The sequence below is a fragment of the Heliangelus exortis genome, chromosome 13 (assembly GCF_036169615.1).
Source record: "Heliangelus exortis chromosome 13, bHelExo1.hap1, whole genome shotgun sequence".
Lineage (NCBI taxonomy): Eukaryota > Metazoa > Chordata > Aves > Apodiformes > Trochilidae > Heliangelus > Heliangelus exortis.
In genome coordinates, this window is record NC_092434.1 from 243,099 (window position 1) to 258,408 (window position 15,310).

At 57.9% G+C, this 15,310-nt stretch overlaps 3 protein-coding genes and 1 long non-coding RNA gene across 7 annotated transcripts; 3 read left to right on the top strand and 1 right to left on the bottom strand.

The window, feature by feature from the left end:
* Positions 1–24: 24 nt before the first annotated feature.
* IST1 (IST1 factor associated with ESCRT-III) lies at positions 25–7,809 on the top strand. Of its 3 annotated transcripts, none has more exons than XM_071756529.1 (10): positions 28–358; positions 1,941–2,040; positions 2,639–2,819; positions 3,070–3,157; positions 3,457–3,540; positions 3,855–3,965; positions 4,313–4,516; positions 5,547–5,639; positions 6,441–6,486; positions 6,795–7,809. In XM_071756529.1, the coding sequence occupies exons 2-10, from the start codon at positions 1,953–1,955 to the stop codon at positions 6,995–6,997; spliced, it is 1,098 nt and encodes a 365-aa protein (XP_071612630.1). In that variant the 5' UTR covers positions 28–358; positions 1,941–1,952; the 3' UTR covers positions 6,998–7,809. The 3 variants fall into 3 exon arrangements, with proteins under 3 accessions (XP_071612631.1, XP_071612630.1, XP_071612629.1); XM_071756528.1 differs by having other exon boundaries at positions 28–300; XM_071756530.1 differs by lacking the exon at positions 4,313–4,516 and having other exon boundaries at positions 25–300.
* A 146-nt stretch (positions 7,810–7,955) lies between these two features.
* On the top strand, positions 7,956–11,609 carry DHODH (dihydroorotate dehydrogenase (quinone)). Of its 2 annotated transcripts, none has more exons than XM_071756526.1 (9): positions 7,956–8,013; positions 8,401–8,598; positions 8,853–9,052; positions 9,257–9,339; positions 9,801–9,988; positions 10,405–10,518; positions 10,826–10,979; positions 11,038–11,206; positions 11,298–11,609. In XM_071756526.1, exons 1-9 carry the CDS (start codon positions 7,996–7,998, stop codon positions 11,350–11,352), a joined length of 1,179 nt encoding a protein of 392 aa, XP_071612627.1. In that variant the 5' UTR covers positions 7,956–7,995; the 3' UTR covers positions 11,353–11,609. The 2 variants fall into 2 exon arrangements, with proteins under 2 accessions (XP_071612627.1, XP_071612628.1); XM_071756527.1 differs by having other exon boundaries at positions 11,047–11,206.
* Positions 11,610–12,416: 807 nt separating this feature from the next.
* On the top strand, positions 12,417–15,240 carry LOC139801857 (haptoglobin-like). The gene is given in 4 exon segments (XM_071756533.1): positions 12,417–13,778; positions 14,398–14,472; positions 14,609–14,975; positions 14,977–15,240. Coding segments are annotated over 4 exon segments (690 nt in total). The 5' UTR covers positions 12,417–13,732; the 3' UTR covers positions 15,179–15,240.
* LOC139801860 (uncharacterized) lies at positions 12,853–14,624 on the bottom strand. The gene is made up of 2 exons (XR_011728369.1): positions 14,380–14,624; positions 12,853–14,100 (listed from the first exon to the last, which is right to left on the bottom strand). It is a non-coding gene; the product is annotated as an uncharacterized lncRNA (long non-coding RNA).
* Positions 15,241–15,310: the final 70 nt, after the last annotated feature.

The following is a 15,310-nucleotide window of genomic DNA, read 5'->3' on the forward strand; positions in this document are numbered from 1 at the left end:
GCGGGACCCGGCGGGCTCTACGGACGTACCACGAATGTTTTCACGCACAGGATCCCTCCGCTGGCTCATGTAGTCCCTCAGCGCCCCTCTCTCTGCTCGTATGCAGCCGCCGCTTCCCTTCGGACCGTTGCTGTTCCGGTGCACCAGGAGAACCGTGCAGCCTTGCCGCAGCCACGGAAGCTCAGCCGCCACCCACGTTGGGCGTGGGGAGTGCCGGCTCCGTGGGTCCTTCCGCTTGGTTGAGGTGCTGTGGCTCGGGTACCGCCATTTTGGGTGGCTGGGAAGTACGTGGAGGCGTCGGTGAGTGGAGCGGCGGCGTCCGGGCCCGGGCTTATGGGGGAGCTCGGTGGCCGGGAAGGTTCCGGTGGTGAGGGGTGTCTGTCTTAGGGTGCCCGTGGGCCGGGCTGAGGGCAGGTCTGAGGCGGGCGGGGCGTTTCCTGAGCGCTGCCTGGCTGGGGGCAGCTGCGGGGGTACGGAGAGGGGGCAGGGTGGGTCTCCGAGCTCTGTCGGGGTGCACCCAGGCCGGTGAAGCTAACGTCGGCGCTCCCGCGTGTTTCTCTGGGCTATCCCCGGCCACGGGGTAACTATGGGACAAGTCCGCAAGCTGGGTAACATCCTGGAACCCGCCCCAGCGAGGGCTGTCGGGCCGCCCGGCCGCCGGGGAGGGCAGCGCCCGTCTAGGCAGTGCAGCAGGCTGGGCGAGGTGTAGGGAATGAAAAGTAGATCAGTCTGTGGGGGCTGCAGAACTTTCAGTTGGTAGCAGGAGGGTTGCCTGGTGATCTGGCTGCTGCGGAATGGCTGTTCTGAACTAATCTAATGAATCAGGCTGTTAATCGTAATAGTTGTTTAATAGGTGTTTTTACAGCGACGTTGCTACACGTGCTGAGACTACTTCTTGCTGCACTGTAAAGCTATTTTCATTTTCTAGGAGTACATTCCGGTTATGGAGGGCAAAACTTACTTTTTCTGGCATCAGACTTAAATCAAGCATATATTTATATAGCAGTGCTTTTTGCACTTGGCTGGTTCGGAACTTCATTGAAATAACTCCATTGATGTATGAATAGATGAGCTAATTAAATCGGATGTATTCTGGATAGCGATAAATCTTTTATAAACTACTGGTTATGCTTATGGATAGTGACAGCATTTTGTGCCTACTCTGGTGTGTCCTTCAGGTACAAGCCAAGGTCTCTCCATGTGGTAGCTCTTAAGTAAGGATATTTTGATGAACAGTTCCCGGCATAACAAAATGCTGTAATAAAGCATTTTCTTAGTTAGTTCTTTGTAGGACTAGTGAGTGGAACAGGCTCATGAAATGCTGGAAAAGTGCCAGAGCATCTGTTCAGTGAGCAGGAAGTGTGGGGAATATGGAATGATGACTTTTCCCTTCTGATGCCACAGCTGCTACAACCTTAGTTTGTATAGTCCTTAGGTTAATTGTGCAGCTCTAATAGGGTAGTGTTTATCTTGATTCTTGCACTTTTGTCTTTCTTTAAAAATGTGGGTTTGTCAATGCAGGAACAGAGAGACGATTTGGCTGTGTGATAGTTGTTGCAGGTGGATGCTTGAGGCATTGTTTTGCTTCCCTCCCCTTCCCAAGTGAGGGGATAAAGGTGCATCTTCCAGCAGCTGTGATATTTATTGTTAAATCTGAATGTTTTCTTCTGCTTGGGCTTCTTAGAAACCTAAGGCTGAATGGAACCATCTCAGTAGACCCAGCTGACTGAACTGAGGTACAGTCACACTACCCTGGAGCACTGCTGATAGATGAGTGCTGCAGGTCCGGTCATTGGGAAGTAACCAGGTTCAGGAATAGCAGGCCTATACATGTTTGTTTGAAAAAAAGTGTTTTTTTTCCCCAAGGGAAACAGTGGCTAGTGGTCTTCTGGCATGACCAGCAGCTGCTGGTTCCAATGACTTTCCCCCTTGTCCCACAGAAGGGGTTGATCATGCTGGGCTCTGGGTTCAAGGCTGAGCGCTTGCGAGTAAACCTGCGCCTTGTCATCAACCGCCTCAAACTGCTGGAGAAAAAGAAGAGTGAGTATTTGAGGAGGCAGGTGTGACCCAAGATGCTTTGTGGGCTCAAGGGACGTGAAAATTTTTCTGAAGCCAGAGTACTTTCATGGGCTGACAAGGAGTAGCCTTTTTATTTTCCCTGTTGGATCCAGGCCCAGCAATCTGCCCCAGTGTGCAAGAACCCAGAGAAGCAGGCTGGCCACAACATGGCCTCAGTGGGGTGGTAGCTGTGGAGGAGGGACATGCCAGTTTGTCCTCAGGCTTTCCATGTGCCTCCTGCACCTACAGTGTAGTGGAGAACTTTCTGAGTGCTGTGGGAAGCTCTTCCCCCCTGTGCTGTACTGCCCTGCCCAGACACAGACAAGATCCATGGTTCTGGTGACCCTGCAGGAGAGCTGAAGGTGTAGAAGTGCTTCTCTCAGCTGAAAGCCCACTCTCTTTTTTCCCATGAGTTACTGTGCAAGGACCTTGATGCAAGGGATCCACTGCCACAGCTCAGTGTCCTGCACTGCAAAGGCTTGGTGAAGGAGAGAGCACTGTGTGTGATGGGGCTATGGGTGGGTGTGGGGGCAGCAGTCCCTGCCAGCACAGTGACTGTCCCTGGGGATTTGTGCTGTAGCTGAGTTGGCCCAGAAGGCAAGGAAGGAGATTGCAGATTACCTGGCAGCTGGGAAAGATGAGCGTGCCAGGATTCGTGTGGAGCACATAATCCGTGAAGACTACCTTGTGGAGGCCATGGAGATCCTGGAGCTGTACTGTGACCTGCTGCTGGCCCGCTTTGGCTTGATTCAGTCCATGAAGTAAGCTCGGGCATGGAGGGTGTGCTGTGGGAGAGGGTCCAGGCTCAGGGGGAAAACTAGGGAGGGACAGGCCTGCAGTGTAGAAGGGCACCTGTTAGTCTGTGTGTCCTAGGGCCTCCAGGGAGCTTTTCTTCCCTAGGCAGGGAAGTCTTTGGAACCCAGAATGGAAGATGAACATGTTGAAGCAGATTGAGGGTAGCAGAGAGGAGATGCTTATGGTGGAGATGACATTTTCCTTTGTTGTCCTCAGGGAGCTGGACTCTGGCCTGGCAGAAGCAGTATCTACACTGATATGGGCTGCACCACGGCTGCAGTCAGAGGTGGCCGAGTTGAAGATTGTGAGTAGGGTTGTTTGAAGGATGTGCAGGGTGGGGGTGATGCTGGCAGAGGCTGGTGGCAGCCTTTGTTCTGGACACTGTGTCCCTAAGGCAGAGGACGTGTGTTCGTGGGCTCTGCAGATGGAACCCAGCGCGGGTGTCCCAGCAGCATCAGGGGTGGCTCAGGCTGCTCAGCTGGGGCACTTCTGGCAGAAATGAGGGTGATCTGGGGGGGAGGTAGGCAGCAGTGTAGGGGCTACGGCAGATGTGGGGGGCACAGCCTGTGGGTGCCTGTTCCCAAAGTCTCTCTTCTGCTGCAGGTTGCTGACCAGCTGTGTGCCAAGTACAGCAAGGAGTATGGGAAGCTATGCCGGACAAACCAGATCGGGACAGTCAATGACCGGGTAACGGGTGGGATGGTGAATCTGGCAGGGCAGCACTGGCTGATGCCCGTGTCTCACTGCAGAGCAGGGTGGGCCAGAAGTGCTGCCAAAGCCTGCTTGCATTGGAGCACAGTGCTGGGGTTCCAGCAGGGGGGCCTGGCTGTGCTGGCTGTGGATGGAGTGGAGCAGAACATGGCCTGTGGTTGTGAGCAGTTCTGGTGTAGTAGTGTCACACGGGGAGAAGGGCCCCAGGGCTGGGGGGTCTGGGGCTAGGGCAGATCTGCTGTGCCATGCTGCCTTGGCCCTGCTGAGCCTCTCTGACCCTTGTATTCCAGCTGATGCACAAGCTCAGTGTGGAGGCACCACCCAAGATCCTGGTGGAGAGATACCTGATTGAGATTGCCAAGAACTACAATGTGCCCTATGAGCCTGACTCAGTGGTGATGGTGAGTGAGGCATCCACAAGTCTGCAGCTCCCTTCTGTGTGCCAGGGGATGAAATGTCCCATAAGCACTGCACAGAGTGGTGTTTGCAGTGAACTTTGCTTTGGTGTCTTCTCAACAGCCCTAGCACAGCATGACCCCTGCCCCTCGCCCCAGTGTGCAGCGTGGGGCTGTGGTCAGTCGTGCTGTAGCCTGGTTCCCTTTCTGACTCCCACATAGCTGTGTATCTGCTGCCTGTTCTGTCTGTGTTGTGTTGTCCCTTAATGCTGCATCTGAGGCTTTTCCATCTCTTCAGAGGGCTGGGACATGACAGAGTGAGTTGCTGAGCAGAATTCTTCCACTCTCTCCAGGCTGAAGCCCCTGCAGGTGAAGAGGCAGTTCTGATTGATGTGGGATTCACAGATGATGTAAAGAAGGGTGGCACTGGAGGAGGTGGTGGTGGATTTACAGCTCCAATGGTTCCCCATGAAGGACTGGTCCCCATGCCAGTGATGATGCCCATGCCCATGCCAACACCAACTCCACCCTTCTCCTACCCACCTCCTAAGGGACCGGTAGGTGCCTGCTTTGAACATTCCCTTTTTCTGTGGGAGACTCTGTCTGTGGTGCTCAGCCCTGTGCCTGCTGCTGGGCAGGTGTCTATGCCCAGGGCTGGATATGACAGGACTCTACTGTGGGACTGTGTGGGCAGGGGATAGCTGGCAGTGCAGCTGGAGCTTCATGTCACTGCTTAGCTGTGGAGGTTCCTACTCTTGTTCTCCAGCCATTCCTCTGCCTCTGGGGAGCAGAGGAGTCCAGACTTGGCTCCTGAGGCAGCCATCTGACTGTCAGGTTGTTGAGTAGGGGGTTGGAGCTGCACTTTGAAGTTGCTAAGCTGGGAGTGTGCCAAGAGTCAGTCAAGGAAATAGGGTGGGAACAGCACAGAGGAATATGGAAGTGCCCTGCCAGGGGAAGGGAACAAGCCATGGGCCAGTGGAAGTGATTTGTTGTGAGGGTGGAAGGTAAAAGCTGGGAAGATCAGGGTTCTCTGAATTCGTGACAGGATCCGTTTAGACTGGAGGGTAGCAGGTCAGTGAGCTGGCTTGGAGTCTTGATATGGCCCCAGCAGTGCTGCAGTGGTTTTTGTGCAAAATCTGGGCCAAATATCATCAGCTGGCTGAATGCCCAGGTGTAAGTATGCTGAGGACTTGTGCCAAGTCTGGGTCTTTGAGGTAAGGGTAATACGAATCCTGGAGTGAGCCAGAGGCCTCCTTCCTGTTCTGTAATACTGCATGGGAGTCAAAAAGCTCCAGCATGCTTCAAGCAGGGTATTACCCTGTTTGTCCTGGTACTTCTGATGCTTTGAATGTTGGAGTCTGTAGTCATGCTGGTTCTTCAGAATAACCCACAGTCCTGTCTGGTTGCTCTAGGTGACTTAAGCTACCTCATACTTGAGAATCTTTTCCTGGTAAGCGTAAACTATATCAGGTTGGACACTTGCCTGCATTTATCTTGGACTGCTGCTGTCTCTGATTCCTGTAGCAACTGTAGGTGTGTTGTGTCCCATTGTTGCTCTGCCTGCATGACTCTGATCTCTTTCTACAGGAGAACTTCAATGGGCTGCCAGGGGGGACCTACCAGCCTTTCCCTAACATCCATCCACCACCAATTCCAGCAAACCCACCAACATATGAGTCTGTAAGTGCCTGAGCTAAATCACCATGAGTTGTGAAGAGGAGTTCCTTGTTTAGCTGTGCTCTGGCTGCAAAGGAAAGCCAAGCTCTGTTTTACTGCATTGTTAAAATGCAGTAAAAGTTCACCAGGAGGATCCACAAATTCTGGTGGGGTTTTTTTGCAGTGTGAAGGGGGTCAATGTGAACAGGCCTTCAGTCTGTTTGATTGAGGCTTTCAAATTAATTCATAGGTAGCCTGGTTAAAATCATTGGCTAGCCCAGATGATGTATTTTTGAACGCTCTTCCCTTTCCAGACTGAGGAGAGGCTGGAGTCTCCTCTTTCTGTGCTTGTCTGTGTTTCTGCTGCTGCAGTTCATGGTCATGCCTCAGTTTCATTGACATGGTTCTTGCAGTATCCTGAGTTAGGGGTGAGTGTAGCCAAACACAAGGCAAGAGAAGGCCTGAGATTGGTTACTTCCTACCTTTCCACTGGTGACAAGGACCTGCCTGCTGCATGTGGAAGGAGGGGAGCAGTAGTTGTGAATACCTGGAGGAAGAGGGCAGCCTCCCACTTGCATCTGATGAATCTTACAGCCCTGATCGTGGGTGTGCTCTGGTCATCCAGATCCAGAATGTGGCTGGTGAAGCTGCTTTGATTGATGGGAAGGAAGAGGAAAGTCGAGGCACTGCCTCCTTTTCCTGTGAAGAGAGGCAGGTTCTCCTGGGGGTGTGCACTGCTCTGGGTGGCTGCAGTGGCCGTGGGCAGCACTGGTGTGATGCTGTGCCTGGCAGGAGCTGGCTGAGGTAACCCTGAGTCTTTTCCAGATTGAGGAGCCTAATGCTGAGAAGGACACCTCTGCACCTGCAGCTGGTGAGTGTGTCCAGAGGGACTGGAGCCCGGGGTGGTGGGGATGTGCTGGGCATCCCAGTGTCCCAGGGAGGGGGCTCTCCTCCTGCTGTCAGTGCAGCCATAGCATGAGGTCAGCAGCTTAAAGCTATATGAACCGGAAACCTTGTGGTTTTCTCCATGGGGTCTTTGTGGAGTTTGAGGTGTGTCCAATGGTTCTGCTCAGAAGATAGATGGTGCTCTTTGTTAGAATGGCCTTTCTTCTATGTGGCTCTGCTTGGCCTGACCAGAGTGTGATGATGGTGAAATGATATTTCTCTTATTTGAAACAGGGCCTGGGCCTAAGCCTGAAGCTTCTTCTTCTAAACCAAAAGCTGCAGCTCCTGATGCCTTGGATAACTTTGTGCTGCCTGAATTGCCATCCGTGCCAGACACACTCCCAGCAGCGTCTGCTGGTGCCCACTCCTCTGCCTCTGAGGACATTGACTTTGATGATCTTTCTCGGAGATTTGAGGAGCTAAAGAAGAAAACATAAAACTGCCTGGGCTGTAACTCCCAGTGTGAGGGGCAGGAGCTGCAACAGCTGCTTCTCTCTGAAAGACTTTTCTTGAAATTGGTTTCCTCTATTAACCTCAACTGATCACGCTCTTCTTTTTGAGCTCTCTTCCTGCTGTACTTAAACCAAATCCTCTCACTTTCCCCATTTTGGTCTCTTCGGGCAGGGAAGTTTGGGGAATCTTGTGAGGCTGGAGCAGGGAGGGGGAGCAGCCCTTCTCACACTCTAGGTGGCTGGAAATCTGTTCCTTACACTCTGGTGCTGCTCCTGACTGATTCCCATGGAGCAGGGAGGTGAAGGCTGGACAGGTCAGGGCATTCTCTTCCCTGGAGATCTCAAGGTCAGCATTGCCCAAAAGCAATGCTCTCTGCTTGATGTCCGGTGTCTTGGGGGGGTCATGAGTTCCTTTGGTGAGGTGTCTAACAAGTTGGTGCATAGGGGAGAGGTGTGGGGTGGGCAGGGCTGTGTCTGGCTGTGGTGTGCTGTGGAAGCTGGTGTCCTCTGCAGCTCCCGTGTTCCTGAGCTCTGCTCCGTGTGCCCAGGAGGACTGCTCTCCCGTTCCCCCTGAACACGCTTGGGGGGTGCTGGGTGCAGCCAGGGCTGTGTCACCAGGCACTGAGGGTGTAGAGAAAGTGAGGGGACGGGTCTCCCCCGACCTATGCTCTTGCAGGGGCTGAGGAGGGGCTCAATGCGGCCTGTCTGTACACTGGCCTTCGGAGTTTTTGGTTGATTTGTACCTCAAGGGTCAGTTCCAATAAAGGCCGGGACTCTCACCCGCCGCCTTCTCCGTGTTCCTGGGTCTGTTGTCACTCTGCCCGTGGGGCGGGCTCAGGGCGCGATTTCTCCGTAAGTCACACTCCCTGCCACTGGCCCCGCCCAGAGCTCTGCTGCTTCCCCCATTGGCTGGGAGGGCGCTGGCTCCGCCAATCATCGGGCCGAGCTCCCGGAAGGGCGGTGGCGCGTGTCGGGCTGAGCAGATGGCGGGCAGGCTGCGTGTGAGCGGCTGGAGGATGGGAATGGGGACGGGATGGGAAGGAAATGGGATGGGATGGGAATGGGATAGGATGGGAATGGAATGGGATGGGAATAGGATGGGATGGGAATGGGATGGGAATGGGAATGGGATGGGAATGGGAATGGGATGGGAATGGGAATGGGATGGGAATAGGATGGGATGGGATGGGGTGGGGTGGCGGGATAAGGGGTATCGGTGCAGGATAAGGGGTGGCGGCGGGGGATGGAGGTGCCGGTGCGCCATAAGGGATGCCGGTGCGGGATAACGGGTGCCAGTGCGGATTAAGGGGATACTGGTGCGGGATCGGGGGTGTCGGTGCGGATTAAGGGAATACTGGTGCGGACTCGCTGCTGACCTGCCCGCTCAGGGGCGGTTGGGGGCGCTGGCGCTGGGAGGCTGCGGGCTGCTGCTGGGCTCGGGGCTGGCGGCGGGCCCGGACCGGCTGTACGCGGCGGCCTTGATGCCCGCGCTCCGCGCCCTTCCCCCCGAGGCCGCCCATGGTCTGGCCCTGCGCGCCGCCGCCCTGGGGCTGCTGCCCACCCACCCGCCCGACGGACCTGCACTGGTACGGACTGGGGGGGGCGGAGGGGAGGTGATGGCCTGGGGGGCTGCCAGCAGGGCTGGGAGAGGTGGGGGATGGCAGAGTGACCCCAGCCTCGTCGCCCCTCTCCATGGGGGTGATGAGCTCTGCCAGTGCAGAATCCCCCGGGCAGGCACCCTGCGGATAGAGGGGTGGTAGGGGGTTGTAGAGCCCGGCCCCGGCTGAGGCTGCTGGTGGGCTCCGTCCCTCCTGCTATGTCACCAGCCCCTGCCCTGCAGGAGGTGCGAGTCCTCGGGCAGCGGTTCTGCAATCCGGTGGGGCTGGCAGCCGGCTTCGACAAGCAGGGTGAGGCTGTGGATGGGCTGTACAAGATGGGGTTTGGCTTTGTGGAGGTTGGGACGGTCACACCCCAGCCCCAGGAGGGAAACCCCCGACCCAGGGTCTTCCGTCTGACGGAGGATGAGGCCGTCATTAACAGGTGAGATCTGAGGGCAGCTGCTTTGCAGGGTCCCATGGGTGTTAATCTCAGGGGTCCCAGCTTCGTGGTTTCTGCTGTGGTGGCTCTCACGTTGGATGTGTTGAGCAGAGCTGCAGAGAGCATCCATCTCCCTCATGTTTTTCCTATGGCCCACTCAGGGCTCGTGGGCAGCAGCCCAGCCCTAAGCATCATCTGCACCTGCAGGTTTGGGTTCAACAGCCATGGCCACGCTGCAGTGGAACGGAGGCTGCGGGCCCGGCGGGAGGCACAGCTCAAGCTCACTGGTGGTGAGACAAGTTTACAGTCTTTGCTCTTGGAGTTGTAGGTCAGACAAGGTGTATAACATGAGTGTCCAGGCAGAACAAGGTATTCTCAGACAGCAGGAACCTTCTTGGAAGTGCAGCCTCTCCCCCTTGGGACTGTGACCAGGCACCTTTCTCCTGCAATTTTCTGTGCAGTAGAGGCTCTGCTTAATGTGTTGGGCAGGACATGTCAGCTCAGACTCGTCAAAAAGGGCCACAGCTGCATGGTTTCTGAGGGCAGACCCCACTGGGCAGCCAGGCTGGAGGCCATGGTGCTGGGGCAGTGGTGGGATTGCAGGACAGCCTTAGGCCCACCTCTGTGAAACACATGGGCTGCATATCCCCATCCTGGTTTTAGCTGGTCCTGTGCCTCCCTTGTCATGTGCTCTGGCCCCCCAGGTGGTGGTTGTCCCTGCTGCCCTGGTTCAGCCATTTCTGTGTTCCAGTGGGGATGCCCCTTGGAGTCAACCTGGGCAAGAACAAGAGCTCTACGGATGCTGCAGCTGACTACGTGGCCGGGGTCCGGACTCTGGGCCCTTTGGCTGACTACCTGGTTGTGAACATATCCAGCCCAAACACCCCAGGGCTGCGGGACTTGCAGGGCAAGGCAGAGCTGCAGGACCTGCTGACCAAGGTAGGTGACCTTCATGGACAGCCTGGACCACCCCTGCAACACTGTGTCCTGTCCCCTGGCAGCACCTGCTCTGCTCCATCCAGTGGGCTGCCCAGTGCAGGGAGGAGCGCCATAGCTCCCTGTTGTGATGTGCAGAGCCACCAAGATGCCCCCTGGTTGGCTGCTGCTGTGGAGTTCACAGGATGAAGCTGTGCGTCATCAAAAGGCATGTGGTCGGGGGCACTGCCCTCTGCTCTGCTCCTGTGAGGGGCTGCAAGCCCCAGCTTCAGGGAGTCACTAGTGTCCCACGTGGGTTTTGTGCCCCAGGCCGTGCCACAGGGTGGCCTGACCCCCTGCTGCCCCGCGGTGGGCACAGGCATGTCCCAGTGCAGGACAGGAGGGGTTCCCCCAGCACACACTGCTCTGTGTCCCCGCAGGTGCTGGCAGAGCGGGACGCGCTGCCCTGTGAGCGCAAGCCGGCTGTACTGGTGAAGATTGCCCCTGACCTCACGGCGCAGGACAAGCAGGACATCGCCAGCGTCGTCTGTGAGGTGAGGAGGGGAACAGGAGGCAGTGAGGTGCCCGCACAGTGTGAGTCAGGACTGCTGTGCTCCTGGCAAGTCAGCTCTCTGAAGGGACAGATGGACCTGCAGCTCTCTGGCTGCCATAGGGACAGTGTCCTGGGTAGCTCTGAGTCTGTGGGAGACTGTGCGTGTCACCCGGACCTTGGGGAAAGTCCAGGCAGTGAGGAACAGCTGGTTTGTCACCATTATATTGCTGAGACGTTTGCTAAGGCAGCCTGGGGATGAGAGTGGGGGGCTTCTGGGGCAGCTTTCCTCATGCCACTGCCCCTCTCAGCTCAGTGTGGATGGGCTGATAATCAGCAACACCACAGTGAGCCGTCCCAGCAGCCTGCAGAGCCCACAGCGCTCGGAGCCCGGGGGCCTCAGTGGGAAGCCACTGCGGGAGCTCTCCACGCAGACCATCAGGGAGATGTACGCTCTCACCAGAGGTAGGGGCACAGCAGGGCTGGGGCGCACCGGTGTCCTCCGAGCCACCCTGACCCTCAGGCCCCACAGGCCAGGTGCCCATCATCGGGGTGGGGGGTGTGAGCAGCGGCCGCCATGCCCTGGAGAAGATCCGTGCTGGAGCCTCACTGGTGCAGATGTACACGGCTTTGGTGTACCATGGGCCACCGGTGGTGGGGGCTGTGAAGCGGGAGCTGGAGGAGCTGCTGAGGTGAGCCAGGGTGGCCCTGGGTGGCCATGTGCTGGTGAGGGAGCAGTGGCAGTGCGGGGCCAGCACAGCCCTGACACACCATCCCTGGCAGGGAGCAGGGCTTCAGGAACGTCATGGAGGCGGTTGGAGCGGATCACCGGTCCTGACACACTGCAGAGATCAGTTCTAGGCAGGAGTAGCTGTGGCTAAATGGGAATGGGTCTGGGCAGGCTGGGGCTGGGCCAAGGTCCTGGTCCCAGCCCTGAGAAGGGTTGGTGATGGGTGAAGCTGAGGCTGTGCTTGTAGGGAGCAGGCAAGGACACCATTGGTGCTGCTGCCCAGGGCTGGATTTTGGATTTCTTGTGGGTCATGTTGTTGTGTATCTGGATCCTGCCTGAGTGTCAATAAATATTTGTCTCACCCAGTCCTGTGTGCTGCTCTGGGGACACCCCTGGGGTTAGGGAGACTCTGGGATGGATCCACTTGAAGCTGCCAGGGCTATGCTTGCAGAGACCTCTGCCTGAGGCTGGGCCCCACCAAGGTGCTGGGCACTATTTCCTTCCCTTCTTGCCAGTATGGAGACGTTTGGAGATGGATGGTGGTTATGTCCTGTCACATGTTTTGGAGGTACCCTGCTCCTTCAGGCTGCTGGAGACCATGGATTTTGTCTCTGGGGCCATGGCTGTCACTTTGCCCCTGGACACCCTGCAGTTAGTTATCTCTGGCCTTTCTTGAGCAACAGGCTTGACCTGAGGGAGCGTTCCTGCTGCAGCCTCTGGCATTCCACCCCACAGAGCAGGATTACCTCAGCATTTCACCAGGCTGTTTTACAGGAACAGGGCTGCTGACCCTGTTCCCAGGGGGCCCTTAGCTCACCCCAGGGCTGCCACTCCCCTTGGTCCACAAGTGCGGGGCTGGAGGCCTGGAGCCCTGCACTGCTGAGGGCAAAGATGCCCTGGGAGATGGGCAGCAGTTTGTACAGGGTGCAAAAGTCCTCTGGAACCTCTGGGACCAGGCAGGTTTGGGGTGGCCTCACTGCAACACCCCAGGGTAGATAAGAGGGTAGACATCTGTCCTCTCCCCTTGGGCAGCCCCTGGGTTGTGCTTCTGCTAGAGGGAGCAGGCTCTGCTGGGAGCAGGCTGATGTGCCCTGTCCTGTGCCCTCGCTGGTGGCCACGTCCAGTTGGGCACTGGTTAGTGATTGCAGCTGCAAGTTCCCATAATGCCGGGCTGGGCCCTCACCTCTGCTGACAAATAACCAGCAGCCATGGGGTTGGGGCCTGCCAGGACAGATCTGAGTGGGAGGGTGTGGGTGCCTGTGGGAGCCACCAGCTTGGCTGTGGTCCTCTGGGGCTGGCAGGGGACACGCTGCACCCCTTGCCCAGCCAGGCCAGCACTGAGCTCCCTGGCTCACAAGGTGCCTGCAGGGCTGTCCTGGTTTTGCTGGAACAGAATTTTAAAATCCTTTTTCTGCCCAGAGAAGCAGTAGTTCTGAGAGGCAACAGAGCCCACCTATGCTGCATTCTGTGACCCCAGACCCAGTGTGGGGTCTCTGCAGAGACCATGCTCGAGGGCAGCTTCAAGCCGTGGAGGTGCCACAGGTGAGGTGAAGCTGAGAGCAACTGACCGAGAGTATCCCACACTGTGAATGTCACCCAGGCTGCAGGTTGGGGAACCTGGGGGGATGTTTCTGTTTTTGCCATGGTTGTCCTCCCCAGAGGGTCCTGTCCATCTCCGTCACCACCATGTCCTGTCTGGAGCCGTGGTGCTGACGGTATTGGGGCACTCAGCCCCCACTGCTGGAAGTGCACTGCAGGCTCAGCTGGGGTAATTTTTTGTCCTGTGTTTGGCTTGGGTTAATATGAGTTCATTAATAGTATTCTATTAAATCTGTTTTCATTTCAACCCATGTTTCAATCCCCCTTTCCTTTTTCCAGTTCCCCCTCCCAGATGTGGTGGGGTGACAGAGTGACCATCCACATCACCACAAGGGTTGTATCCCCTGGGCTGCTGCAGACTGCTGCCCATTGGGGTGCTGGGTGACCTATGGGGCTGCCAGGGTGGTGGCACAGGGACATCATGCAGGAGAGGGGCTGGCTTTGCTTTCTGTCACCCTTGGCAGGTGTCCAGGGCTTCAGTGACTGCTGCCAGATCTTGGTCTGTGTGTTAGTAGCTTCTAAATCCCAGAAAGTCCTGGCAGGCTGGCTTGGCAGCCCTCCCGGGAGCCTCTGCCCAGCCAGCTGAAAGCTAGGTGGGGCTTTCCATGCTCCTTTTGCCTAGAAAGGTGCTGGCTGCCAGACACAGGGTCAGGGGTGTGGAGGACGGGGGCTGTGGCAGAGCCAGGGCCGTAGCGATAAAAGGTGGGAGCTCTGCACAGCATCCACCTTGGAGGGGCTGCTGTGAGGAGAGGAGCTGTGAGATGGGGTGAGCCACCTCACTGTGTCCCTGCACCTGGGTGCTCTGCCTGCCCTGGTCTGCAGCAGGACCAGTGGTGGGTTAGGAAGTGCTCTGGGTCACAGGACACAACACCAGCCCAGGCTGTGTCTGATGGGCAGCACCCCAGGAGGGACCCCCGGGACAGAGCGTAAGCCTGGTGAGGACTCTGATCCTGATGGAGCCCACCGACCAGGAGCAGGGTGGTGGGAGCCCTGGTTGACTGTCCTCTCCTCCCTGCAGACCTTCAGTGCTGCTGATCACTGGCCTGGCCTGGATGGTGCTAGAGACTGCAGCTGCCAGCGGTACTGCCCAGGTCCGGGGGGCTCTGAGGGAGTGGGGCAGCTGGGCAGGGAGTCCACAGGTGTGGGGCAGAGCTGAAAGGCGTGGGGAGGGACCAGCCGGAGGCTGGGGCGATATCTGGGCTGGAACTGCCGGGCCAGCTGCGTGTCCTGTGCCCACAGAGTGGAACTGTGCAAAGCCTGTGGAGATACATGGCCACGTGGAGCACGTGCGACCCACACTACCAGCTGCGCGGCCCTGGGGATGGTTAGGCACATGGCACGGGCACAGCAGCACGGGGAAGGCTTGTCCCCCCAGTTCCAGGGGATGCAGGGGCTTCCCCGATGCCAGGAGGCGCATCCCCAACTCCCCACCTTCCTTAGGGGTATGAGTAGCTCACCCCAGCCCCGGGGAGGTGCGAGTACCCCCTGCCCCCGGGCTGCAGGGCCCCTGTCCCCATGCAGAGCAGGGGCACAGACCTTGTCCTCTCTCCAAAGGCACATACAAGTGTGACCAGGATCAGGAGTCGGTGAACCCTGAGGCTGGCAAGGAGATGCCTGTCTGCAAGCCAGGTGAGAGCGGGACAGAGGGGTCAGGTAGGCAGGGGGTTCCAAGCTGACTGTGCCTCCCCCTGGGGCTGCTGCGGGCCAGGAGCACCCACCACCCGTGGCTTCAGGGGTCTCACGGGTCCCCATCTGCCCACTGCAGTGTGTGGGAAGCCCAAGAACCCTCCCCGGCAACTGCAGTGCATCATCGGGGGGCTGCTGTCCAGGAAGGGCAGCTTCCCCTGGCAGGGCCAGCTGGTGACCCGCCACAACCTCACCACGGGGGCTACGCTCATCAGTGAGCAGTGGCTGCTGACCACGGGCAGGAACGTCTACCTGAACCAAAGTGCGATCGCCGAGCCGGAGGAGATCGCCCCGACGCTGCGGCTCTACCTGGGCAGCCCAAAGAGCTCTGCCCTGGGCATCGAGAGTGTGGCGTTGCACCCCGAATACCCGCGGGCCGTGGACCTGGCCCTGCTGAAGGACAAGCAGAGGGTGCCGCTCGGGGAGAAGGTAATGCCGATCTGCCTGCCCCATCCTCAGCAATCACACCTTCTGCGTGGGCATGAGCGAGCTGCGGGAGGACACCTGCTACGGGGACCCCGACGCCAGCACCTGGTACGCGGCCGGCATCCTCAGCTACGACAAGACCTTCGCGGCTTCCAAGTACGGCGTCTACGTGGACCTGCGGCGCGTCCTGGATTGGGTCAAGGACACCGTGGCGGCCGACTGAGGGGCGAGGGGGGCCAGGGGGAATAAAGCTGCCCCGCGCCCGGCTACAGGATCTGTCTGCCCGTCTGTGTGTCCGGGCCCGGGCCCCTCCAGGGGTCCGTGGGGCCCTGTCTGCAGGGGCTGCCCAGAGCTC

Excerpts from the sequence above, each read along its gene's own strand:
- DHODH (XM_071756526.1), top strand. Across the intron at positions 8,599-8,852 it reads CGCCCGACGGACCTGCACTG|GAGGTGCGAGTCCTCGGGCA; the intron begins GTACGGACTGGG and ends CCTGCCCTGCAG. Across the intron at positions 10,980-11,037 it reads GATGTACGCTCTCACCAGAG|GCCCCACAGGCCAGGTGCCC; the intron begins GTAGGGGCACAG and ends CCTGACCCTCAG.
- IST1 (XM_071756529.1), top strand. The coding sequence starts at position 1,953 with ATGCTGGGCTCTGGGTTCAAGGCTGAGCGCTTGCGAGTAAACCTGCGC. Across the intron at positions 3,966-4,312 it reads AGCCTGACTCAGTGGTGATG|GCTGAAGCCCCTGCAGGTGA; the intron begins GTGAGTGAGGCA and ends CACTCTCTCCAG. Across the intron at positions 5,640-6,440 it reads ACCCACCAACATATGAGTCT|ATTGAGGAGCCTAATGCTGA; the intron begins GTAAGTGCCTGA and ends AGTCTTTTCCAG.